Below are 27343 nucleotides of genomic sequence, written 5' to 3' on the forward strand. Positions count from 1 at the left end.
CTACTGTTCCATTGATTTCACATCATTTGTGTAGCTATTTCTCAGTCAGTGGGTATCTGTTTTGTGTCCAGTTCTTTACGACTATAAAAAATATTATCAGTATTCTGGTGTATAAGAGACCTCTTATTTTTATCATTGGCTTACTTGGATATATGAGGAATGGAATAGAGAACAAGAATTGTTTTCATGTTTGTCTTCATTTTCCCATTGCTTGAAATGGTGCCTAGAATGGTGCTAGGTACTTGATACATGCTTATTGGATGAATTCTTCTAAGTATGATCAATTGGCCTTTTTCCTTAAACAGTGCCTATTGCCTCACTAAAAAAATGCATAATTAAAGTAGAAAAACAATTGTTCATTCTAGTTTTATCACCATCTCCTGAAACCTTTGACTATTGACTTCAATATGGCAAGAGTTGTTAGTTTCGTCCCAGAGGAAGAGTCTCTCCACCAGCTCCTCTATGTATTTTCCATTGCTGCCGTTTTCCTGAAGGAGAACAAATGGAACTTTGAGTCCTTTTCCATATTACTTTCTTACCTCTTTTATTTGTCAAGCAATAACCTCAGAATAATTTCGTTCTTCCTTCTCTGGTAGATATAATCTGAGGAAGGAAAAGAAGTCACTCAATCCCATTTTGCAAATGTAGGAAAAAACTTTTTGACAAGAGCTGGAGGAAAAGAAATATTTTTTAATCCATCCTATTGTACTGTCCTATCCTAGATTCTTTATAGTGTTATTTATTTTTGGTTACTCTGGTAACACCAAGCTGTGGGGTGAAAAATATAAAATAAAACTCGTAGGGAGTAAGGGTGTCAGGAGTTTCTCTATCCCTTAGTTTTAGACTCTCACAAAACCTGGGATGACCTTAAGTAGAATGGCACCCCACAAAATAAACATACAGTTGCCTGTCCAAGCATTCCTTCTTCAGCCTAGTCTTGTGAAATAGATCTTCCTGTCTGATGTATTGGAGAGGAGAGCAGATTTGAGATGATAGTGACTGAAAAAAGAAGGAAGACAAGAAAGAGAGGGATTAAGAATAGGGAACAAGAACAAGAAAGAGATGGATAGAGAGCCATATGAAGAGTGGGAGGAAGAACGGAAGAGTGATAATGTGACTAAGGATTAAAAAACAACAACAACCCAATACCTTCTCTTAGAATAAATACAGTATATTGATTCCAAGGCTGAATAGTGGTAAGGGCTAGGCAATTGGGGTTAAGAGACTTGCCCAGGGTCACACGGCTAGGAAGTTTGAACCCTTGTCCTCCCATCTCTAGGCCTGGTTCTCAATCCACTGAGCCCGTTAGCTGCCCCCTATGACTAAGGATTTTTTAAGTCATTGCTCATCAATGTGAGTGACAGCCATGTGTAAATCCATATTTGTAAAGCATAGTTTAGCTTGGCAAAAGCATAGCCTGGCAAAACAATAGGCACTTAGTACACATTTGTTCTTCTCCTTATCTGGGGTTTCCCATAGTACCATGGGGCCAGAGATTCTTATGTTTAGAATCATAGGAGCTAGGACAATAGCAGAAGCCTGCCTAGAAGCAGGCAATTGATAAACTTTTCTGCCTTTCTGTTTCTCATCCTTTTACCATCATGAGCCATTTATTAGTTTGGCTTTCTCTGGTCTCAGATGCCTTCCTGAGCCACAGAAGGTGGTGATACATAGGTACACAGGGTGAGCACATACCTACATCTGTTTAATAGCTGTGTGGAATCAGATGTCCATTTGAGGCCCAAACTTTGTCTCTAGTAAGTATGTGAGTCAGTGAGCATTTGTTAAGCTCTTACTATGGGCCAGGAACAAGGCTGGAGAGGCAAAGAACAAAAATTGTCCCTGCTTTCAAGGGATTTCACATTCTATTAAAGGGTGACAACATGTTAACCAGATAGATTGAAGATAGAGAATAGGTAGAAGGCAAAGACTCTAGAATCTGGAGTACCTGGAAAAGGCCACCTGCAGAAAGTAGAGTCTGAACTGAGTTTTGAAGGAAGCCAGAGAAGAGACAGAAGTGAAGAGAAAGTCTTTTCTAGGGATTGGGAGAGCTGGAGTGCTGAGCATGTGGAAGGAAGGAAATGTAAGATGGAAAAAGGGCCAAAAGTTACAAGGAATTTTTTTTTAACTTTTCCTTTCTTTTTAACAACTTTTTTTTTAACCCTTACCTTCTTTCTTGGAGTCAATACTGTGTACTGGCTCCAAGGCAGAAGAGTGGTAAGGGCTAGTGTTGTCGTGAAAAATCACCTTTAAAGATTGTTATAATATTAATTTATGGTCACCAAGGAATTTACTTATGAAATTCCTAAAATGAAACACTCAAGTCAGAATGGAGTTTATGGTGGTTTAATCACAATGGGAGTAAGGAAACAGGACAGGGAGTAAAGGAGAGAGGAGGAAAGGGAAAGAGTTAACTCAACCTTCTGGCCGAGCCAGAGGGAGATTAGGTCCTAAGGCTAAGGTAGAAAGGAAAATGAGTCCTTGACTTATGTGACCAATCTAAAGGAAAGCTGTCTGCGGGCATCCTCTCTGCTCCAGTTCCTAGCACGAACTGGTGTCTAGCCCTGTCCACAGGAAGTGAGCGAATTCCAGAGGCTCTTCCCTACCTCACTTCCTGTGCCTCACAAGTGCCAATGGTGGCTTAAGCTTGGCTTAGGACAGCCCAGGTGGGCAGTTAGTTATTTCTGATTTGTCATTGACTAGCACATGCCTATGTGCACAATTTTGAGTGCTAGACCAAGCAAGATGGAGATTTTAAAAATTCATAATCCCCCCTGATGATGATTGGGGGACTAGTCTCCCCAATTGATCACTAAACATAAGCGTGCTGCACCCCGAAAAATTATAACTGCAAGTGTATACACAATTTTACCCACTCAGAGGAAAACTACAATAGTTGTAGATTAGGAGAAATAGAGAAGAGAGAAAGACAACAAACCAATGTTTGCTGGGCGCATTAACAAAAGCCAATTAGGGGGCAGTCCCCTTTGGCATAAGACTGTACATTGAAAAAAAAATGTTCAATCAACCACACCCCAAGGTTCATTCTGGATCTTCCTGTAGTGAAAAGGTTTAGATATCTTTCTGCAAACAATTCATTCTCTGGATTCAGTTAGTTAGCAAGCTTCTTCTCTGAAGATCTATCTTGAACAAAATTTAAATCTTTGGATTTCATGAAATACAATCCCCCCTGAAGAAAGTGTTGAAAAAAGGGAAAAAAATACCGAGTCCAGCTGAGGATGCAAGGTTTAATTGTGGGGGTGTGTGAGTTAATTCAAAAGGAAAACAAAAACAAAAATGAAAACAAAAGAAAGAGAAAAAAACAAAAGAAAAAATAAACCCTTTATATATACATATATTTATATTAAAGAAGAATTCAAAATTAGTATCAAAATATCAAAAATCTATGTATACAAAATTTTGAGAAAGCAAGAATAAATTTTCTCACAGGCCCCTGTATTAGGTTTCAGTTAAGTAATTTCTAATCCCACAAGTCTGTAGGACAGAATGCAGCAAATTTCACTTACCCATTTGCAGCCAAGGCTACAGGAAGTTGCCATACTATAGGAGAGAAAAAAGGACCAGATTTTTATTTTATATAGGGAAGTGTCATTCCCTCATCTGATTTTACCTTCATTCTCAGGGATGGAGGGAGCCAGGATGGTAGCCAACCTTTGGTACTTGTCTGTAGGTATTTTCACGAAGAGTGTGGATACAAGGAAGGCCTACATCTTAATGTATGTCAAGTATATTGCAACCCTGAGTCTCGCACTAGGTTTAAGTCCTTAATTTTGGCTTAGAAGTGCATTAATCCTACCTGGATTGGTCTTTGATTTTTTAGACCTGTGAGCTCTTTTGGCATTATCCAGGTTATCTCTGTGCTCCTTTTTGATCCTGTTCCTAGAATCAGAAACAAACATTAATCATAGTCCCACAACAATTATCAACAAATGGCAGGTTCCCATTGTCTAAAGCTGTTTGGGTACGTATTAATAATATAGCAAGTGTGTATATATATGTATATGTATATATATACACACATATATATATTAAACTAATATTATTATAGAATAAAAATTAATATTGATTGTATGTACCTTAAGTACATAGAAATGAGAAAAAGGAAAAAAATAACATTTTAATAAAAGAATAATAATAAAATAAGGAAAAGAGAAAAAGGAAAAAAGAAAAAATAATAAATTCAGGAATTCAATGCGTCAAAAGCAAAATAAAACAGTTCCACTTGTCAATGGGTAATTATCTCCAATGCATATATAGGATACAGTCAATCAGTTTCAATAGAGGATGCTCTCTTTACATGTGAGCAATGAATCCAAGAGTCCTTTTCTCCAACCTTTATAGATGTTGAAGTAGTCAACAATATTTGGAATGGTCCTTCCCAGGAAGGCTGGGTTGCTCCTGTACTCTGGAAGTTCTTTATATACACGTTGTCTCCTGGGTTCAGGTCGTGAAGTGAGAAGTCTAGTGGTCCGGCTTGTACTGCAGCTCCGGATTCATGTAGCTCATGCAGTTTGTGCTATAATTCCTGTATATAGGAAGCAATAGTAGTATCTCCCCCTAATAGCGATGTATAAGACAGGGGAAAAGGCTTATTAGCCTGTATAGACGGATATCCAAAAAGCATCTCAAATGGTGAGATGTGTAAGTCTCCTCTAGGCCTGCTTCTAAGATAAAATAGGGCCAGAGGGAGAATTTCAGGCCATTTTAAATGGGTCTCAATGCATAATTTGCCAATCATAGTTTTAAGTTGTTTGTTCATCCTCTCAACTTGGCCTGAGCTCTGGGGATGATATGGAACATAGAATTTGGGAGTTATCCCCAAGCAAGAATATATCTGATTTAGAACAGAATCAGTAAAATAACTCCCCCTATCGGAATCAATACATGCTGACAGGCCAAAGTGAGGAATAATTTCCTTTAAAAGCACCTTAGCAACAAAAGCCGCTGTGGCTCGGGCTGTAGGAAATGCTTCCTACATCTGGTCATCTGGTCAGTTGGTCTACTATGACCAGACAAAATTTATATTGTCCAGCCTTTGGCATTGTTATAAAATATATCTGCAGGTGCTCAAAAGGTGTGTAAGCCAGAGGACGCCCATCAAAAGGCTTTTCCACGAAAGGCATGTTCGTTATATGCCTGGCAGGTAGAGCAGGCTAAACACACTTTAGAGGCTATGGAGTTATGCCGGGGGCTATCCATACTCTCTTAACAGAGTCCACGATGCCCTGGGTACCAAAGTGGACATTATTATGAACAGATTGGCAAATTTGGTGGTAGAAACTTCTAGGGAGCAGGGGTTTTCCTTCAGATGACACCCAAACTCCATTGATCTGTTTTGCTTTGAATTTTTGTTTCCATTTTTCCACTTCCTTTTCATTATAGGAAAGTGATAAATTTAAGTCATCAGTGGTTGTTAATGTTAAAAGTAATTCAGGCCCTTCTATGGCTGCTAGCTTTGCAGCAGCATCTGCTCAATCATTTCCCCTAGAGACAGGGTCGGTGCCACCTGCATGGGCTGAGCAATAAACTACTGCTAGGGCTTCAGGCAGCTGAAGAGCGGAAAGGACTTCATTAATAATTTCAGCATTAGCTATGGATTTTCCAGCTGAGATTAAAAATCCTCTCTGGAGCCATAGCATCCCGACTGAGTGGCAAATGCCAAAAGCATATCTAGAATCCATATAAATTGTTACCCTTCTACCCTTGGCAATTATACAGGCATGTTTCAGAGCTATGAGTTCTGCCCCTTGAGCACTAATATTAGAGGGCAGCGAAGCTGACCACTCAGTGGCAAGTTCTGTGACTACAGAAGCTCCAGTGTAGCGTATGCCATCTCTCATAAAAGAAGAACCATCAGTAAATAAGACCAGATCTGAGTTGTTTAAGGGAGTGTCCAAGAGATCATCTCAAGGCTTTTCTGCCATGGACACTAGTGTTTCACAACTATGTAATGGTTCTCCTGAAGTTGGTAAGTCAGGAAGCAAGGTGGCAGGGTTAAGGGTTGTACAGCATTTTAGAGTAATATTTTCATTGTTTAGCAAGGTTATTTCATATCTTGTAATTCGCTGATCAGAAAATGCCTCTGTTCTTTGTCTTAGCAATAATGCTTCTACCTCATGTGGGCACATAATTGATAATGGGCATCCTAAAACTAGATCAACGGTTTTTGTCACTAGTAGAGCAGTAGCAGCCATGCCTCTAAGGCATGGTGGTGCTCCTGAGGCTATTAGGTCCAGCTGGGCTGAATAATAAGCAACTGGGCACTGAGAAGGCCCCAAAGTCTGAGTTAGAACACCTGAAGCTACTCCTCTTCACTCATGTACATACAAAGTAAATGGCTTGTTGTAATCTGGGATGCCTAGAGCGGGGGCAGACAGGATAGCCTTTTTTAGCTCTGATAGAGCTGACAGGTGTTCAGGCTCTAATTTTAGGGGTTCGGGGACCAAATCCCTTGTTAGTGCCACAAGGGGTTTAGTAATTTCCCCATAGCAAGGAATCCATTGTCTGCAAAACCCCATTTTCTCCCAGAATTGCTCTTAACTGTTTTTTAGTGGTAGAAGCACTCAATTTTTGAATATTCTCAATTTGCTTGGGAGAAATAGAATGGGCACCAGCTGTCAGAATGAACCCCAAATATTCTACTTTGGGGAGATACCACTGAACTTTATCCTTCGAGATCTCATGACCTCTTTTGTGCAATTCCAAAAGAAGGTGCTTGCTATCTTCCTGACATGTTTCCGCATCCGTTGAAGCCAAGAGTAGGTCATCTACGTACTTGATTAATTTGCTGCTTTTAAATTTTATATTATCTGTATCTTGTCCCAAAATTTGTGCAAATAAGGTCGAGCTTTCTACATAACCCTGGGGAAAACGACTCCAGGAATAATGGGTGCCATTCTAGGTGAAAGCAAAAATATACCTCGAGTTCTCATGTATGGGTATGGAAAAGAAGGCTGAGCACAAATATACTACTATAAAGTATGTAGCTGTGATAGGAATAGAAGAAATAATATTATTGATATTGGGAACTACGGAGTGTCTCTTTATAATGTGATTGTTCACAGCCCTCAAATCCTGTACGAATCTATAGAGGTGTTTGCCATCAGGCCCCCTTTTTGGTTTTTTAACGGGCAGTATGGGCGTATTGTATTCATATTTACAAGGGAAAATTATTCCTTGGTTAATTAATGAGTTTATTATTGGGGTAATGCCCTCTGTTGCCTCCTTGGAGAGAGGATACTGAGGATGCAAGGAGGTGGGCTGGATTTAGTTTTTATTTGCACAGGAGCAACTGATTTAAGTAAGCCTACATCAGTAGAAGATATGGCCCAAAGAGACTCTGGTATATCTGTAGGTATTTCAAAGGTGGGAGGCTCTTTTTACCTCCTGGCTCTCTGAGAGAAGTACAGGGAATAAATTTAAGGATTCCTCAGGAACTTCTAGGGAGAGAGAGCCATCTGGGGCGCACATTATTGTGGCTTGTAATTTGCATAGTAGATCTCTCCCCAGGAAGTTTGTGGGGGATCCAGGCATTAAAAGAAAAGAATGTTCAGCAGTTAGGGGTCCCATGCATACATTGCGAGGAGAAAGTTTTGGGACCTTTAACGATTTCCCTGAAACACCTACTACATTTAGGGAGCCAATAGAATCACATTTCTCATCTGGTTTGCTTACTAGAACTGACCTAGATGCTCCAGTGTCTAAAAGACAGTCATAGAATGAATTTCCCTCCTTTAAAGTGACATGAGGTTCCTTACTATTTGGGGTGGAATGTATAGGGATTATTGGCATTAAAATATCAGGGTCTGGAAAATCAAAGGTTTCATTCTTTGATTCCAAGGCCCTCACCTCCCCCTTCACACCTTCATAAAATTGCTTGGGCAGTTTTTTGGGACCCTCCACACTGTTGGGGGTGTTCACCCTGAGGGTAGCGTGGTCGAGCTCCATTTCTTATATATTGTTGTTGGGCATTGTGTTGGGTATTATCATTTTCCATGTTTGGAGCACTGTCATTATTTTGATTGGCATTGTGGTTCCTATAGTTATTATTCCTAAAGTTGTTATTATTTCCATTTTTCTAAAGTTGTTATTATTTCATTTTTCTGTAGCCAACTTCTACAGACCATTGTTGCATGGCCTCTCTTCCCATAGAAAAGGCATATTAAGGGGTATGTTAATGATTTATCTGTGGATTCCTGCAAAGGGGCCATGGTCTCTCCCTTATTTTTCAATTGTTCCTTTAAAGTTTCAATTTATTTTTTAAAGTCTGCCACTGACATATCATGTGTCTCAGGTTGTTTTGTATGACCCTTAATAGACATAGGTTGCTACTTTCCTCAGTTCTTCGAGGTCCATAGAGTCCCAGTTGGGACAGCTAGTTTCAAAGTAGTCTTTTACTACTGAACAACAATTCCTAATGAATTGCCTGTGTATATATTTAATGTCTCTTTCTCTGGTCAAATCAAGGTCCATATATGTGTTTTCTATGTCAGTAAGTCTGTCCATAAAGTGGGAGGGGGTTTCATCAATTTCCTGTCGGGAGCATTCAAATTTTCCCCATGTTTCAGGTCTATCAGAGCAATCTCTCATGGCTCTTAATAATGCTTCTCTGGCCAGGGCTAGTTTTGTGTGATCTTGTGCAACATTGGGGTTCCAGTGTGGATCTACAATTGGCCAATGGTGTGCTCCTCTACCTCTTTTCTGATTAGCTAGAGAGATGACATTATTTTTCTCTCTCTTTGTCAGAAATGTATCTAACAAATTTTCCACATCCAACCAAGAAGGGTCAAAGTTCCTGACTATTCTCTAATTTTTCTGTAACCAATATTGGTTCTGCCTCAAATGATGGAACATTGTGCTTGAATTTTTCTAAATTGTCAGGTTTAAAAGGTGTATAGTATCTTACAGACACCAAGTTCCCTCATTATTAAAGGTGGGTACTTCCCTCAATGGAAATAAACTTCTGTCCGAATTATCTGGTGTTACTGTTTCTAGGCTACTTGCTCTGCTTTCAGTGGGGTAGGTAAGAGAATGGAAAGGGTTAGGATTATTGGCTGTAGGAGCATGGGGGTTAGGGATGGGAGCATGAGCATGGGTCGGGGGAAGGGCTGGGACAGGAACAGGAGGTGGGGCAGAGGGGACAGGGTACAAGGCATGGGAGGGGACTAGAGTGGCGAGATCAGCAGGAACAGGGGGCAGGGCTGAGGGGACAGGGTATGAGGCATGGGGTGAGACTAAAGGGGCTGAGGCAGCAGGGACAGGGTAGGGGGTAGGGAGAGGGACTAAAGGGACAGAGGCAGCAGGGACAGGGTAGGGGGTGGGGGGAGGCAAAGGCTGTATGAAAAGGGGCTGATTAGGAGTGAATAGGCTGTAAACAAAGGGTAGAGCTAAAACTCCTTCTTTTACAAAGTGTGTATATGGGAGGGTCCCAGCAATCTTCTTTAGCCCTCAGGCTAAAACTGCTAGGACCATGTGCTATCTTCCTTGAGCAAAGCCCACTTAAATTTTTAAGACATGAAAGGCCAGGAAACAGGAAAATGAGCTTTAAGTTGGCTCCCTAGCTGTTCTCAGCTTTTTTTGTTGCGAGGTAAGGGCTCCTTTCTCCAGAGTTTCCTCGCTGCTTAATCAGTTGATTAGATAAGCCTGGCCTGGCTCTCAATCCACTGAGCCAACCATCTGCCCCTTAAAATTAAAGGGAGGAGGAAACAAACAAAAAAAAAAAGAACCTGCTGATCCCAATTTAAATTAAGGAGAAAAGAGAAGAGAGAAAGTGTTTTATACTCACCTGTTCTGGCAGCTGTGTCTTTAAGCCGAGTTAGGAGGTAAAAGGACTGAGTGAGGAGGAAGTAGGGTGAAAAGGCAAGAAAATTCAGGAAATTTATTGAGGGAACCCGACAAACCTACGTGGACTGCCAACTGTTGTGGTGAAAAATCACCTTTAAAGATTGTTATAATATTAATTTATGGTTGCCAAGGAATTTACTTATGAAATTCCTAAAATGAAACACTCAAGTCAGAATGGAGTTTATGGTGATTTAATCACAATGGGAGTGAGGAAAGAGGACAGGGAGTAAAGGAGAGAGGAGGAAAGGGAAAGAGTTAACTCAACCTTCTGGCCGAGCCAGAGGGAGATTAGGCCCTAAGGCCAAGGTAGAAAGGAAAATCAGTCCCTGACTCACGTGACCAATCTAAAGGAAAGCTGTCTGCAGGCATCCTCTCTGCTCCAGTTCCTAGCATGAACTGGTGTCTAGCCCTGTCCACAGGAAGTGAGCGAATTCCAGAGGCTCTTTCCTACCTCATTTCCTGTGCCTCACAAGTGCCAATGGTGGCTTAAGCTTGGCTTAGGACAGCCCAGGTGGGCAGTTAGTTATTTCTGATTTGTCATTGACTAGCACATGCCCATGTGCACAATTTTGGGTGCTATACCAAGCAAGATGGAGATTTTAAAATTCACACTAGGCAATGGGGTTCAAGTGACTTGCCCAAGGTCACACAGCTGAGAAGTGTCTGAGGCCAGATTTGAACCTAGGACCTCCCATCTCTAGGCCTGGCTCTCAATCCACTGAGCTACTCAGCTGCCCCCCTTAGTAACAATTTTTAATATAGAAGGGCATCTAGAGAAAGAACTGTAGGAATCATCTTTCACATCAGTGTATTTAGGGTTTTTTTTGGGGTTTTGGTTGTATACAAATGTGTTCTTACAATAATGACCAATGTGAAAAGTATATTTTACATGGCAAAAGGAGGGGGGGGCTCAAAGACTAGTAAATGGGGTTAAGTGACTTGCCTGGAGGTATATGAGAACAGATTTGAATCCAGAACCTTCCGACTTAAGGTCTGGTGCTCTATTCACTGAGCCACCTAGCTGCCCTTCACAAAAAGCTTAATATTAAATATAATGCTTTATATTTCATCCTGGAGATGATAGGGAGCCACTGAAATTTGTTGAATAGTGAGGTAACATGTGCCATTATCTCGGCAGCTGAGTGGATTGAAATAGGGAAAGACATGAAGCAGGGAGAACGCCTATTGTAATAGGCCTAGGGAGAGGTGCTATGCATTCATGGGAAAGGGACTTAATCCAACCATTGCTTGGGGAATGTTTAGTCCCTGTTACCTGGACTAAGCCAGAGGGAAGACTGATGCTTAGGACCAGGAGGACAGTAGGGTTTCCCAAAAATCGCTTCTACTTTCAGTGAAAGTAAGAGTACAAAGCTGGGCATTCATATTATTTTTTAATGGTGTTTCTAATTTTTATTTAACAAATTTTACCAATTACATATAATAACAAATTTCTATTTAAGTTTTCCTAAGGTATATGATCTAACTTATCTCCTTCCCTTCCTTCTCTTCTTCCCCCTGGCGTTGGCAGGCAGTTCAATCTGGGTTATACATTTCCATATTGTTCATTTTTGTAGTGAGTAATCTTATAAAACCCAAACCCCAAAACATAAACTCACATAAACACTTGAAAAATTCTATGATTTCATCTGCATTCTGATTTTCACAGTTCTTTCTCTGGAGGTGGAAAGCATTCTTTGTCCTAAGGCCCCCAGAATTGTCCTAGATCTTTGTATTGCTCAGAGTAGCTAAGTCTATCATAGATATATTCATTCCACAGTATTGCTATTACTATGTACAATGTTCTCCTGGTTCTGCTGGGTCAGTTCACATAGGCCTTTCCAATTCTTTCAGAAATCCTGTTCATAATTCCTTACAGCACAATAGTATTCCAACACCACCATATACCATAATTTGTTCTTGCCATTCCCCAGTTGATGGGCATCCCTTTAATTTCTGAAAGGTCATAGTCTTATCTTATAGTCCTTGAGGGAAAGTATGAGGAGTTCACAATAGGATAGAAGAAGAATCATTTCACTCCCAAGGGCCCAAACTCAAGAGAATGCCAGGGGAACATAGACATTCTGAGCTTACTTCTCCACCATCCCATCTCTTTCTTTTTTCTTTTTAATTTTTTTTAAATTTAAAAATATTTTTCCAAGGTTACATGATTAATTTTCTCTCCCCCCTTTCCTGAGCTGACAAGCAATTCTACTGGGTTTTACATGTCTTATCACTCAATACCTATTTTCACATTATTCATTTTTGTAATAGAGTAATATTTTAAAACCAAACCCCCAAATCATATACGCATATAAACAAGTAATGTACTCCCACAGTTCTTTCTCTCAGTGTGGATAGCATTCTTTTTCATAAGTGCCTCAGGATCATCCAGGATCATTGCATTGCTGTTAGTAGCAAAGTCAATTATATTTGATCATTCCACAGTGTTTCAGTTTCTGTATACAATATTCTCCTGCTTCTTCTCATTTACTCCACATCAGTTCCTGGAGGTCTTTTCAGTTCATATAGAAATCAAGGAGTTCATCATTCCCTTATAGCACAATAGTATTCCATCACCATCATATACCACAATTTGTTCAGCCATTCCCCAATCGAGGGACACCCCCCATCTTCCAGTTTTTTACCACCACAAAGAGTGTGGCTATATATAAATATATTTGTACAACCCTTTTTTATTATCTCTTTGGGGTACAAATCCAGTAGTGGTATTGCTAGATCAAAGGGTATGCATTCTTTTGAAGTTCTTTGGGCATACTTCCAAATTGCCTTTCAGAATGGTTGAATCAATTTACAACTCCACCAGCAATGCATAAATGCCCCAATTGTACCACATCCCCTCTAAAATTTATTGTTTTCCTTTACTGTCATATTGGCCAATCTGCTAGGTGTGAGGTGGTACCTGAGAGTTGTTTTGATTTGCATCTGTCTAAACAGGAGGGACTTAGAACACTTTTTCCATGTGATTATTGATAGTTTTTATTTCTTCATTTGAAAACTGCCTATTCATATCCTTTGACTATTTGTCAGTTGGGGAAATGGCTTGATTTCTTGAACATTTGACCTAGTTCCTTATAAATTTGAGAGATTAGATCTTTGTCAGAAATTTTTGTCATAAAATTTGTTTCTTCAGTTTGTTGCTTCTGTAAAGGTGAATATTATGGTTGAGACTGAAAAAATCTAAATTTAAATGGTCACCAAGGGAAGTCACAAATATTAAAATACCCAAGTCAGCTGCCAAATTTTTATGGTGATTTAATTACAACAGGAGGAAGAAAATATTAGAGGGAGAGAAGGAAAGGAGTTTAAACTCAGAACCACTCTGGCTCAGACTGAGCCAAAGCGGGTGTTAAGGCCTTGGAAAGCCAAGGCAAAGAAAGGGGTCAGTCCTTATCACTCATGTGACCGGTCTGAAGGAAAGCTGTCTTCGGGGCTCCTCCAAGCTCCAGCTTCAGGATCGAACTGAACTCTAGCTCTCTCCATAGGAAGTCACGAGAACTCCAGAGGCTATTCTCTAACTCACTTCTGCGTCTCACATGTGCCAATGGTGGCTCAAGCTTGACTTAGGACCACCCAGAGGTCTGTCCTTTTTTTGCACATGTCTGTTGAAGGCCATCTCATCAGATAATTAAATCTTGAGTTTAATGCAGACCTTCCTAATCTTGTTAAACTAAGAAGGGAGGAGAAATGTAGTTTCCAAGACCTGATTTCTGTTATTCCAAGTATCTCTATTGTTATTGATCAGGAAATAACTAAATCAGATCTTCTAAAGAATGGTCTGATTGAGGTGGAATAGTTTTGAAATTCACACTTCCCTTCTAATTTTGGTTGCATTGGTTTTATTTGTAGAAAACCTTTTTAATTTAATATAACCAAATTATTCATTTTATATCTTGTAATGTTCTCTGTCTCTTTCTTGGACTTAAATTCTTTCCTTTCCCATAGATCTAACAGGTATACTATTCTATATTCACCTAATTTACTTATGATTTCCTCTTTGTAGTTAAGTCATTTACCCGTTTTGAATTTATCTTGATATAGGGTAGTATGAGATACTTAGCTAAACCCATACTGTTTTTCCAGCAGTTTTTGTCAAATAGTGGGTTCTTATCACAAAAGCTGGGATCTTTGGTTTATCAAACACTAGCTTGCTGAGATCTAAAAGACCCCAATTGTATTTCGTTGATCCACCCTCCTGTCTCTCAGCCAGTGCTATATTGTTTTGACGTTCACTGCTTGATGGTACAGTTTAAGATCTGGTATTGCTAGCCTACTATCCTTTGCATTTATTTTCCTTGATATTCTTGATCTTTTGTTTTTCCAGATGAACTTTATCATTTTTTCTAATTTTATGAAAAAGTTTTTTGGTAGTTTGATAGGTATGGCACTGAATAAGTCAAGTAGTTAAGGTAGGATTATCATTTTTATTATATTAGCGCATATGACCCATGAGCAATTAATGTTTTTCCAGTTGTTCTGTAAAGTGTTATGTAGTTGTGTTCATATAATTCCTGCATCTTGGCAAATGGATTCCAAAATATTTTATATTATCTAGTGTAGTAATGGCAAACCTTTTAGAGGCACAGGGCCAAGCCCTGTCCCCATCCTACTCTGCAGTGCCCAAACCCTTCCCCCTCTATACCATACCTCTCCTCTCACTACATGCTGGGTATGTCCCACCCACCTCCCCACAAGGGGTGGGAAGAAGCTCTCTCTTTGGGCTACTGGGAAGATGGGCAGATGAAGTGAGGAATGTCCCCAGGGAGTATAGAGAGGGAGGGGGGAATAGCCCCAGTTGCTCTGCTCCCTTCCAGCTTTGCTACCTATGAACTTCCCACCTTATCCCTTGTGTGCTCCCACTGGGCTGCTGGGCAGAGGGGTGGGTGATGTGAAAAAATGTCATCAGGCATGAGTCCCTCTACCTTTCTAGTAACAGTCTCTGGGGGTGGGGGATGGAGAGGAGGGGAGGGCAGGATCCCAAGTGCCCATAGAGACTGCTATTATGCATGCTATTTTTGGCACCCATCATGCCATAGGTTTCATCACTGATCTAGAGTGATTTTAAATGGAGTTCTAATTCTTGCTGCTGAGTTTTGTTGGAAATATATAGAAATGCTGATGATTTATGTGAGTTTATTTTGTACCCTGAAACTTTGCTAAAGTTAATTATTTTGACTAGCTTTATAATTGATTTTCTCAGATTCTCTAAGTATACCATCATATTATCTGCAGTGATAGTTTTGTTTCCTCACTGTCTACTTTCATCCCTTCAATTTCTTTTTCTTCTCTAATTTCTATTGTTAGCATTTCTAATACAATATTAAATAGTAGTGGTGATAATGAGCATCCTTGCTTCTCTCTTCATCTTATTGGGAAGGCTTCTAACTTATCGCTATTGCAGATGATACTTGCTGATGGTTTTATTTATTTTTTTCATTTGAATTAATTTATTTAGTCAATTTAGAACATTATTCCTTGGTTACAGTAATCACATTATTTCTCTCCCTCCCCTCCATCCACCCTTCCCTCAGCCGACCCACAATTTCACTGGGTATTACTTGTGTCCTTGATCAGAACCTATTTCCATGTTGTTGATGTTTACACTAGGATGATCATTTAAAGTCTACATCCCCAGCTATATCCCCTTGACCCATGTATTCAAGCAGTTGTTTTTCTTCGGTGTTTCTACTATCACAGTGTTTCCTCTGAATGTGGATAGTGGTTTTTCTCATACATTCCTCTAAGTTGTTCAGGAACATTGCATTGCCACTAATGGAGGAGTCCATTACATTCGATTGTACCACAGTGTATCAGTCTCTGTGTACCATGTTTTCCTGGTTCTGCTCCTCTCACTCTGCATCAATTCTTGGAGGTTGTTCCAGTTCCCATGGAATTCCTCCACTTTATTATCCCTTTGAGCACAATAGTATTCCATCACCAACATATACCACAATTTGTTCAGCCATTCCACGATTGAAAGGCATCCCTTCATTTTCCAATTTTCTGTGTTCATCTAATTTGCTTATACATCCTTCTTTATATTCAGGTCATTCACCCATTCTGGGTTTATCTTGGTGTAGGGTGTGAGATGTTGATCCAAACCTAATCTCTCCCATACTGTCTTCCAATTTTCCCAGCAGTTTTTATCGAATAGTGGGTTTTGGTCCCCCACACTGGGATCTTTGGGCTTATAGACCGTCTTGCTGAGGTCATTTACCCCAAGTCTATTCCACTGATCCTCCTTTCTGTCTCTTAGCCTGTACCAAATTGTTTTGATGACTACTGCTTTATAGTATAGTTTGAGATCTGGGACTGCAAGGCCTCCTTCCTTCGCATTTTTTTCCCCATGATTCCCTGGATATCCTTGATCTTTTGTTCTTCCAAATGAACTTTGTTATGGTTTTTTCTAATTCAGTAAAAAAGTTTTTTGGTAGTTCAATGGGTATGGCACTAAATAAGTAAATTAATTTGGGTTGGATTGTCATTTTTATTATGTTAGTTCATCCTACCCGTGAGCAATCAATGTTTTTCCAATTGTTTCGATCTAGTTTTAATTGTGTGGAGTGTTTTGTAGTTGTGTTCATATAGTTCCTGTGTTTGTCTCGGCAGATAGATTCCTAAGTATTTTATATTGTCTAGGGTGATTTTAAATGGAATTTCTCTTTCTAATTCTTGCTGCTGAGATGTATTGGAAATATCTAGAAATGTTGATGACTTATGTGGGTTTATTTTTTTATCTTGCAACTTTGCTAAAGTTGTTGATTATTTTGACTAGCTTTTTGGTTGATTCTCTAGGATTCTTTAAGTAGACCATCATATCATCTGCAAAGAGTGATAGCCTGGTCTCCTCATTGCATATTTTAATACCTTCAATTTCTTTTTCTTTAATCACTACAGCTAGTGTTTCTAGTACATTGTTAAATAATAGAGGAGATAATGGGCATCCTTGTTTCACTCCTGATCTTATTGGGAAGGCTTCTAGTTTATCCCCATTGCAGATGTTTGCTGATGGTTTTAGATATATACTGTTTATTATTTTGAGGATAGGCCCTTCTATTCCTATACTTTCTAGTGTTTTCAGTAGGAATAGGTGTTGTATTTTGTCAAATGCTTTTTCTGCATCTATTGAGATAATCATGTGATTTTTGTCGGTTTGCTTGTTAATATGGTCAATTATGTGGATGGCTTTCCTAATATTGAAACATCCTTGCATTCCTGGTATGAATCCTATCGGGTCATAGTGAATAACCCTTGTGATGACTTGTTGGAGTCTTTTTGCTAGCATCCTATTTAAGATTTTTGCATCTATATTCATTAAGGAGTCTATAGTTTTCTTTCTTTGTTTTTGACCTGCCTGGCTTTGGGACCAGTACCATATTTGTGTCGTAAAATGAATTTGGTAGAACTTCTTTGCTTATTCTGTCAAATAGTTTGTATAATATTGGGATTAGTTATTCTTTGAATGTTTGATAGAATTCATTTGTGAATCCATCTGGACCTGGGGATTGTTTCTTACGGAGTTATTTGATGGCTTGTTTCAATTTCTTTTTCTGATATGGGGTTGTTTAGGTAATCTATTTCATCCTCTGTTAGTCTAGGCAATTTATATTTTTGTAAATATTCATCCATATCACCTAGATTGCCATATTTGTTGCCATATAATTGGGCATAATAGTTTTTAATGATTGCCTTAATTTCCTCTTCATTAGAGGTGAGGTCTCCCTTTTCATCTTGGATACTGTCAATTTGGTTTTCTTCCTTTTTTTTTTAATTAGACTGACCAGTACTTTGTGTATTTTATTTGTTTCTTCAGAGTACCAGCTTCTAGTCTTATTTATTAAATCAATAGTTCTTTGACTTTCAATTTAACTCATTTCTCTTTTGATTTTTATAATCTCTAATTTAGTCTCCATCTGAGGATTTTAAATTTGTTCACTTTCTAGTTTTTTAATTTACATGCCCAATTCATTGACCTCTGCCCTCCCTAATTTGTTAATATAGGAACTCAAGGATACAAATTTCCCCCTGAGTACTGCTTTGGCTGCATCCCATAGGTTTTGAAAGAATGTCTCACCATTGTCATTTTCTTCAATGAAATTGTTAAGTGTTTCTATGATTTGTTCTTTAACTAACTGGTTTTGGAGAATCGTATTGTTTAATTTCCAATTAATTTTTGATTTACCTCTCCATGTACCCTTACTAATTATAATTTTCGTTGCATTGTGATCTAAGAAGGTTGCATTTATTATTTCTGTTCTTTTGCACTTGTTTGTAATGTTTTTATGCCCTAATACATGGTCAATTTTTGTGAATGTACCATGTGTTCCTGAAAAGAAGGTGTATGCCTTTTTGTCTCTATTTATTTTTCTCCACATACCTACTAACTCTAATTTTTCTAAGATTTCATTCACTTCTCTTACCTCTTTCTTATTTATTTTTTTGTTTGATTTATCTAGTTCCGAGAGAGGAATATTCAGGTCTCCCACTAGTATAGTTTTTCTATCTATTTCATTCTTGAGCTCCACTAGTTTCTCCTTTAGAAATTTGGATGCTATGCCATTTGGTGCATACATGTTGAGTACTGATATTTCCTCATTGTTTATACTGACTTTTATCAGGATGAAATTACCTTTCGTAGTTCTTTAAACTAGATTTATTTTTACTTTGGCTTTGTCAAATATCATGATTACGACTCCTGCCTTCTTTTTATCAGTTGATGCCTAATAGATTTGGTTCCATCCTCTTACTTTCACCCTATGCTTATCTACCTTCCTCATGTGTGTTTCTTGTAGACAGCATATGGTAGGATTTTGGATTCTAATCCACTCTGCTATTTGCTTGCATTTTATGGGTGAGTTCATTCCATTCACATTCAGAGTTATGATTACCAGCTGTGGATTTCCCAGCATTTTGATTTCTACTCCTAGTCCTGCCTTTTCTTCTTTCACTATTTCCTTCTACATCAATGTTTGTTTTTAATCAGTCCCTCTAGTTCCCACCCTTATTTTCCTTCCCTTTTTACCCCCCTCCCTTCTTATTCCCCCCTTATTTTCTTTGCAGTCTTTTTAAAACTACCCCCCACCCTCTCCCTCCCTTGTACTGCTTCCCTCCCCACCAGTCCATTTGTTACCCTTCTACTCCCCTATAGAGCACAAATCTATTCTCTGCCCCAGTGGATTAGATTGCTCTTCCCTTTTTGGGTCAATTTCAATGCAAGTAAGAGTTGAATATTTCCTATCTCTAACCTCTTTAGCCTTCCAGTGCATTGATTTTCTCTCCCCTCCCTCCATGAGCTTCTTTGTGACATATCAATTTACCCCCTTTTGTTTCTTTCCCCATTTCTTTTAGTATTGACCTTTTTTTAGCTCTAGTTGTGTATATATACATATATACACACATATATGTATATGTATTTATGCATACATGTATCTATATACGTATTTATATCTTCCTATTCAGTTTGTCACTGTTCACTCTAAGTGTAATTCTTCTAGCTTCCCAGGTGATAATAACAATTTTTAAGTTACCACTGACCTCTTTTCTTATAGGGGTATATATCATTTTAACTTATTGGGTCTCTTAAAAAAGGGGGGGGGTTTGTTTTGTTTTGTTTTTCTTTCTTTTTTTTAGTTAACTGTTGATTATTCTCTTGAGATCTATGCTTGGGCATCAAATTTTCTGTTCAGATCTAGTCTTTTCTTTACAAATGCTTGGAATTCTTCTATTTTGTTGAATGACCATACTTTCCCCTATAAGAATATAGTCAGTTTTGCTGGGTAGTTCATTTAGAATATCATATTCCATGCCTTTCGGTCCTTCAGGGTGGATGCAGCCAGATCCTGTGATATCCTCACTGTGGTTCCATGGTATCTGAATTACTTCTTCTTGGCAGCCTGTAATACTTTTTCTTTAGTCTGATAGTTCTTTAATTTGGCTATAACATTCATGGGTTTTGTCAGTTGGTGTTTAAGTACAGGAGGTGATCTGTGGATTCTTTCAACCTCCACTTTTCCTTCTTATTCTGGAATATCGTGGCAGTTTTCTTGGATAATTTCCTGTAGTATTATGTTCAGGCTTTTTCTTTTGTCATGGTCTTCTGGTAGACCAATGATTCTTAAGTCTCTCCTGGGACAATTTTCTAAATCTTCTGTTTTTTGAATGAGATGCTTCACATTTTCCTCAATTTTTTCATTCTTTTGGTTTTGTTTTATAGTGTCCTGCTGCCTTGTGAAGTCACAATCCTAGTAGTTATATTCTGGTTCTTAAAGACTTGATTTCATACCTGGCTTTTTGGTCATCCTTCTCCTCCTGGTCTGATTTTCTTTGGAGGTCAGCTTTCATTCTGTTTACCTCATCTCTCATCTCCTTTGCCTCATCTTTCGTCTTCTTTGCTTCTTCTTTCATCTCTTTGCCTCATTTTCAAGCTGGTTGATTTTGGCTTTCAAAACCCTATTTTCTGTTTCCAGGTGACTTTATCTTAGTTTTTTAGTTCTTTCCCCAATTGTATTCAGCCTCTCTTAATTGTGTTTTAAATTTCATTTTGAGTTCTTCCAAAGCCTGTATCCAATTCACTGCGATTTCTGTTTTAATGCTTGATGATTCCTCCTCTGTTCCTTTTGCTCTTTGTTCATTGCCTGTATAGAAGCTGTTGGTTGTAATTTCTTTTTTCTTTTTCTGTGTTTGCTCATATTTACCCCTTCTTTACTCCTTATAGTTGTCTGTACTCTGGTCCTCTCATTTTTTTTTTTTGGTTTTGGGTTTTTCTGTCAGTCTTCCCTCTTGGAGCTTTGTCAGGAGATCTCTTGGTCCACTCTGGTGGGGAGGGGTATTAGCGTTTGAGCTTCCCTGTGCTCTGGAGGCTTTTGATTGGATTAAAGTCCAGCAGTGGGGGGGGGGGGGGGGGGGAGAGGTGTTGGAGCTTGACCTTACCTGACCTCTGAAGACTTTTGATGGGATTAAGTTCTGGGTTGGGCTGGATGTGCCCTGAGGCCAAAACATCCTAGAAGGCTGGTGCAATATGGAGGGTCTCCACTGCTATGACCAGGCTGCCCGCTCTGCACTCTGGTTCTGGTGATTTTTTCTTAGGGAATTCCTAGATGACCTGTTTAATTTCTTTTTTCTGATATGTTATTATTTAATTATTAAGTATATAATTAAGTATGAAATAAGTCTATTTCCTCTTTTCTTTTCATTTAGGCAATTTATATTTTTGTAAATATTTGTCCATTTTGACTAGATTATTATATTTATTATTCTATAATTATGCAAAATTACTTAATAATTACTTTAATTTCCTCTTCATTAGAAGTGAGATTGCACTTTTCAATCATGCTACTGTGTACTTGATTTTCTTTCTTTTTTTTAATCACATTAACCAATACTTTATATGTTTTTTTCAAAATACCAGCTCCTGGTCTTATTTATTAGTTCAATAGTTCTTTTACTTTCCCATGCCTTCTCTTTCTGATATATTAGATTAGATTTGCTGAGGCTCCCTGAATCGTTTAGCCAGTCCAGTTTCCCACCAGAAGACCTAGGTTCATGTGGCAATAGAGGACCTATTAATGGGGTCTTTTTGGTAGATAGATGATATAGATATTTTCTTCCATAAGAGAAATGTGGTATATTTTTATGTATTTGAATGGGAGAAACTAGAATTAGAGATGTCACTGAATGAGGTCAGTTATGAAGATCTGACTGATTATTTCTGTACTGTCTCTTTCAGATGTGTAGTTGTTTTATTTAATCCCCGGAAGCACAAACAGCACCATATCCTCAACAGTTCCAGGTAAGTTAGGGCTGAGCTGCAGGAAATTCAGGAAGTCTTTCTGTGGCTTTTCTATCTCCACGTGAACTCTGGGATTAGGACTGGTTTCATCTTTCCTTATTTGGATAGGCACATATGTCCTTTGGGTCTTGACCTCATAATAGCATTTGTGAACTTATCTGTTTGGGGGGATATATATTAGGATCCTTTTTGGTACAGACAGACATTTCTGTCATGGTAGCTGTTAAACCTTCTTTGTTTGATATAAAGATAGGTTGTTTGGATACCAGATGAACCTGTACAAGTATTTTATTATATATGCCTCAGATTTATTTCTTTATGTTGTTGCAGGAAAACTATCACAACTCTGGCATTTTCCCCAGATGGCAAGTACGTGGTCACAGGAGAGGTGAGTAACCAGGAGGGAACCAATACCACCAAGTCAGGACAAGGTAGCTTTGATCCTCTCTCAGAACTTATCCTAGGCCCCTTGGAAGTTTCTCCCTCCTGACTTGCTGCCCAATTCCCTTGTGTGACTACCTTGGGGTATTGTTTCTGGCCCTTTAGGGCCCTCTGCTGGGTACAGACAGAAGACTTCTGCCCTTCTGTTGGGCTGGGGCTGTATGTAAGGAAGCAGTGGGGAGCCAGGGACTGGGGAATAATGGGGGCATCCCCTTTCATCTGCCCTTTCTCCATTTGGGGCTCCTGAGAAGGAGGCCTGTGGGTGTCAGGGAGCCAGGAACTGCTCCCTACTTTGTCATCATCACCTCAAATGATTCATTCAGCCAACATTTATCGAAGCATTTACTCTAGGGCTATCTTAATGTTAGCTTTTATTACTCTGTTACTATTGTTATTGGCCAAAATCTGGGAGTATAGGATTAGGAACCTAGGTGATTAAGCTTCACGAGTCTAGGGATACTTGTGAGACTTCTAGTCTAGGGGAGATAAAGCAGGTAGTCAAATAACTAACGCAAGGTGGAATGTGATAGAGGAAGGCTCCTGTGGACAGGTATTGGTGTTCCTCATCTCCTGCTTGCTTGATGCTTCCCTTAGAGTGGCCATATGCCTGCTGTTCGAGTGTGGGACGTAGTTGAACATCATCAAGTGGCAGAACTACAAGAGCATAAGTATGGCATCGCCTGTGTGGCATTTTCCCCCAGCGCCAAGTACATCGTTTCTGTTGGCTATCAGCATGACATGATTGTCAGTGTTTGGCTCTGGAAGGTGAGTGTGAAAGAGGGGCTTAAGACTGTGGCCACTGCTGAGGACCAGCCTGAAAGGGCAGGTTGAGGAAGTGTGGGAGATGGTTATGTTGGTTATGTATGGTTTGCTGCTGCCTTCATCTTGTTTCTTAGCCACCTTCTTAGAAGTGATGTAGATCACAGAAAGGAGGAATAATATCACCAGCCTTGGAGGTTGAAAGAGCTATCTGGGTACCATCAAGAGATCCCTGTGGGGAGAATTTTTCCCAATCCTTTATTCCCCCAGAAGGAAGTGTTTTTCTTTATGATCAGGCATCTTCATCCTGCCCAGTCTTCCTCCAGGCTCAGAATCTTATCCCTCCCCAGGACCTACTCTAGGTCTTAAGGAACAGTTTTCTAATTATTTCTTTGATTATCTCCTCAGAAAAACGTCGTGGTAGCTTCCAACAAAGTGTCGAGCCGAGTAATGGCTGTATCCTTTTCTGAGGATTGCAGCTATTTCGTTACCGCTGGAAATCGGCACATCAAATTCTGGTACCTGGACGATAGTAAAACTTCCAAGGTGAGAGTGATGTTGAAAGTGGTGCCCAGGTTAAAAAGTACCACTAACTACAGCCTCCATGAGCCCCCTTACCCTCTGTGTCCTTCCAGACATCCAGTTTTCAGTCATACTTGCCCAGATCTCCAAGAAAAGCCCCTAGCTAGCTTTGGCCCTAGCTTAGGCCTGGCTTATGACTTCCCTTCCTGTCTGAGACCTACTACCACAAAATAAAATGGCCCGTTCATCTGTCCTTTCCCATCTGACTATGATGGTTGAGCATTAGCAGTGTGTGCCCATAGGTAAACGCCACAGTGCCCCTGCTGGGCCGCTCAGGGCTGTTGGGGGAGCTTCGGAACAATCTTTTTACTGATGTGGCCTGTGGCCGAGGAAAGAAAGCAGATAGCACTTTCTGCATCACCTCTTCTGGACTGCTGTGTGAATTTAGTGACCGGAGGCTATTGGACAAATGGGTGGAACTTCGGGTAAGAGTGTGTCTGACCACTGAAGGGTTCCAGAGGTGGGACTGCTAGTTGGCTTTTGGGGAAATCTAAGGTGGCCTAGAGAAGCTCATCAAACCCTATGGTCTGGAGATGATGACCCCCTTCCAACCGGCAAGAAAACCAGAGAGACTCCCCTTTGAGTGGGGTGAGATTCCTCCACGAGGAAACAAAGAGCTAGGGACATATGGGACCTGGTTTGAGTCAGAGCCCCTGGCTAACTGTATAACTGCTTCCTTTCTGCTCTCTCCTTCTGCTTTTCCCTTCTTCTCCTTAGGATACAGACAGCTTCACAGTAAGTGGTGCTTAGACTTTCCTCCTCATTCTCTTTCTGTCTCACCTTTTCTGTAGCTCTTTTGAGCCTCTGCCTTAGCTCTTCATGTTTCATCTTATTTGTCTGCTTCCCTGCTCACTCTTCTGCTACTTTACCTCGAGCTGCTCCTTAGGCCAGGCTGAGCAGAGTGGTCTGGGATTTTTCTGGATAGATAGCCTTTAAGTGAGAGCCTCCCAGCTTCCTTGTCCTGTCTAGTCATTGCTACTCTGACAGCTGCTTTAGAAGGCAGCCAGAGAGGCTCATGGGCAGCAGTAACCACACTTCCTTCTCTGCCCCAGGTTTGCTATTTTCTCCTGTAGGCAGGTGGCTGGTTGATGGAAGCAAAGAGAAGAGGGATCATTGGTGACAATTCTTTAGGAGTGAATAGCTATTAGACTCCTCCTGATCTCTGAGTGGTGGAATGCCAGGGGGAATATCATTCATTTTTATCTTTCTCCATGTGTGTTCAGCCCACTTTTTATAACTGGGTACCCTCTGTCCATAGACCACAGTGGCCCACTGCATCTCAGTGAGCCAAGACTACATCTTCTGTGGCTGTGCTGATGGAACCGTGCGTGTCTTCAATCCCTTGAATCTTCATTTCCTGACTACATTGCCTAGACCCCATGCCCTGGGGACTGACATTGCCACCATCACTGAGGCTAGGTGAATTACTTATATATGCCCTTTTGACTCTTCTTTTGCCTCTTCCCTTCCTCCCTCCTTTTTTTTCTCTAATCTTCTGTAGTTGATAGTGAGTGAGGAAATTATCAGCTTCTTTGGCTTTGTGAGCTGGATGCCCCTGGGAATGAGCCAGAGTTCCCCCATCCTGCTTTTTTTTTTCCTCTTGGGCTGCCCATTTCTTCATTCCTTTTCTCCTTCATTGCTGCAGCTTCCTTCTTACCAGGTAGCCCTCTCTCTGTCTTCTTCCTTCATAGCCGCCTTTTTGCCAGTCCAGCTGATGCCAAGTACCCAGACACCATCGCCCTGACCTTTGATCCCACGAACCAGTGGCTGTCCTGTGTATACAACGATCATAGCCTTTATGTATGGGATGTAAGGGACCCCAAGAAAGTAGGCAAGGTGTATTCAGCGCTCTACCATTCTTCGTGTGTTTGGAGTGTGGAGGTACGTGGTGTGAAGGAGGTTCTTTTTCCTTAAGATAAAGCCAGGTGGTGGCTATACATGTCCTTTGGGATGGTCAGATGATATCACTTTCTTCATGCTCCTTCCTTAGTATTTCAAGAAAAGTCTCATGTTAAGGACTCGACTGCCTTTGGGGCCTTAGGGGAAAGCCCTCAAGTGATGAATTTGACCCTTGCAGTGTCTGGTTATCTCAGGCCCCTTGCTCTGTGTTCCTTGTGTATCCTTCCTCGGGTAGAGGTGGCACTGTTCCCCCAGGACCTGTCACTGTTCTCCTTCCACTCCTAGGTATATCCTGAGGTAAAGGACAGTAACCAAGCCTGCCTGCCACCCAGCTCTTTCATCACCTGCTCCTCAGACAATACCATTCGCCTGTGGAACACTGAGAGTGCCGGCGTGCACGGCTGTGCACTACACCGAAACATCCTGAGTAATGTAAGAGTCGAGATTCTCAGGGGTTTGCATCTCCTCAGCTCCATGATCTAGGACATCCTCCCTTTCCTTTGGCCGACTCTCTTCTATTTGCTGTGTGGGCATCATGGCTAATTCATTTCCTTTTCCCCCCCAACTAGGATCTGATCAAGATAATCTATGTGGATGGGAACACTCAGGCCTTGTTGGACACTGAGCTGCCAGGAAATGGAGATAAAACTGACGGGTCATTGGTAGATACTCGTGTGGGAATCCGTTCTGTTTGCATCAGCCCCAATGGACAGCACTTGGCATCGGGTGACCGGGTGGGCACACTGAGGTCAGTTGTTTTGTCATGAGATTCAAGCACTGTCCTCACTGCCGAAATACAGCCTGGGAGAGGCGGTTCCATGGTGAATGCCAGATTAGCAAGGCGCTGGCCTGAAGGAATTGGTGGGGGGAGGGGGGTCACAGATTTGGGTGTGAGCCGGGGGGCTTTCTGTGTACATTCTCTGTCAGTAAAACATTTCCACCCTTATCCTTGTAGGGTACACGAGCTGCAGTCCCTGAGTGAGATGCTGCGGGTTGAGGCCCATGATTCAGAGATTCTATGCCTGGAGTATTCTAAGCCAGATACAGGTGGATGAGGGTGGCCCTGGGTGCTTGGGGTGTACGTCTACTACTAATTTGGATCTGGAGCTGAGCAGTATTTTTCCCCCTTGAGAATAAGGAGAGTCAGTTCCCAAGCCCTCCCTAGCCCATGTGACTGTCCCTGAAGTACTGTGGAATTTTGTCCTTCAGGGGGCACCCTTCCTTCTGCCATCCTCTCCCCTTTCCCCCACCCCTTTTTGTGCACATCTCGCAATCCAACTGCGTCTTGACTATGGGATATCTTACATTCCCTAAGTATTGTTACCAGTTGATGAAGTCTTCCTTTGGGCTCTGGTCACACGTTAGACATAAAGAAATCTTTCCTTTCATACAGGTCTAAAACTGCTTGCTTCAGCAAGCCGAGACCGTCTGATCCACGTGCTGGATGCTGAGCGAGAATATAGTTTGCAGCAAACATTGGATGAACATTCCTCTTCCATCACTTCAGTCAAGTTTGCTGGTAAGGTTCAAGGAAAGAGGGGGAGACAAGGGGAGTTAAGGCATGTCCCGGGAGATAGCCCTCTTGCTCCCTCGGGCTACAACGGGTGTCTGTGCATTGTTCGGGGCCACATGTGGGAGGGGAATGCAGTGCAGACTGGACGACACTGAAGCTGTCTGATTAGATGGTCACAACTAGAAATGGGGCACAAGGCAAAGGGAGGGAATTCATGCAGCTAAGGCAGCTGGGGCAGCGAACCCTTCTCCTCCATAGCAAGTGATGGACAGGTCCGCATGATAAGCTGTGGAGCAGACAAGAGCATCTACTTCCGTACTGCACAGAAGGTAATGGACCGTGGGGGCTCTGGGCCTCAGTGGGGCAAATCTGAGAGTGGGCCCTGATAGCTGTCACAGAGAATCCTCTGTTTGCTTAAGGAGGGAGCTCTGGGGAGATGGAAATGAATGGTGGGGGGTTCATAAGGGGGAAGTCTGTGT

At 40.8% G+C, this 27343-nt stretch overlaps 1 protein-coding gene across 9 annotated transcripts in view; it reads left to right on the forward strand.

The window, feature by feature from the left end:
* Positions 1 to 27343, forward strand: part of LOC100032946 (mitogen-activated protein kinase-binding protein 1) — a 118487-nt gene that overhangs the window by 78996 nt on the left and 12148 nt on the right. For 5 of the 9 annotated variants that reach the window (XM_056810307.1, XM_056810309.1, XM_056810312.1 and 2 more), the window contains 13 exons: positions 21608 to 21670; positions 22001 to 22058; positions 22706 to 22876; positions 23279 to 23416; positions 23695 to 23877; positions 24170 to 24187; positions 24711 to 24871; positions 25144 to 25333; positions 25637 to 25783; positions 25921 to 26099; positions 26307 to 26398; positions 26745 to 26870; positions 27123 to 27193. In XM_056810307.1, the coding sequence (XP_056666285.1) occupies positions 21608 to 21670; positions 22001 to 22058; positions 22706 to 22876; positions 23279 to 23416; positions 23695 to 23877; positions 24170 to 24187; positions 24711 to 24871; positions 25144 to 25333; positions 25637 to 25783; positions 25921 to 26099; positions 26307 to 26398; positions 26745 to 26870; positions 27123 to 27193 (1597 nt within the window). The remainder of the gene's footprint in view (positions 1 to 21607; positions 21671 to 22000; positions 22059 to 22705; positions 22877 to 23278; positions 23417 to 23694; positions 23878 to 24169; positions 24188 to 24710; positions 24872 to 25143; positions 25334 to 25636; positions 25784 to 25920; positions 26100 to 26306; positions 26399 to 26744; positions 26871 to 27122; positions 27194 to 27343) is intronic. The other 4 variants (XM_056810310.1, XM_056810311.1, XM_056810315.1 and 1 more) reach the window with 3 other exon arrangements.

The sequence above is a fragment of the Monodelphis domestica genome, chromosome 1 (assembly GCF_027887165.1).
Source record: "Monodelphis domestica isolate mMonDom1 chromosome 1, mMonDom1.pri, whole genome shotgun sequence".
Lineage (NCBI taxonomy): Eukaryota > Metazoa > Chordata > Mammalia > Didelphimorphia > Didelphidae > Monodelphis > Monodelphis domestica.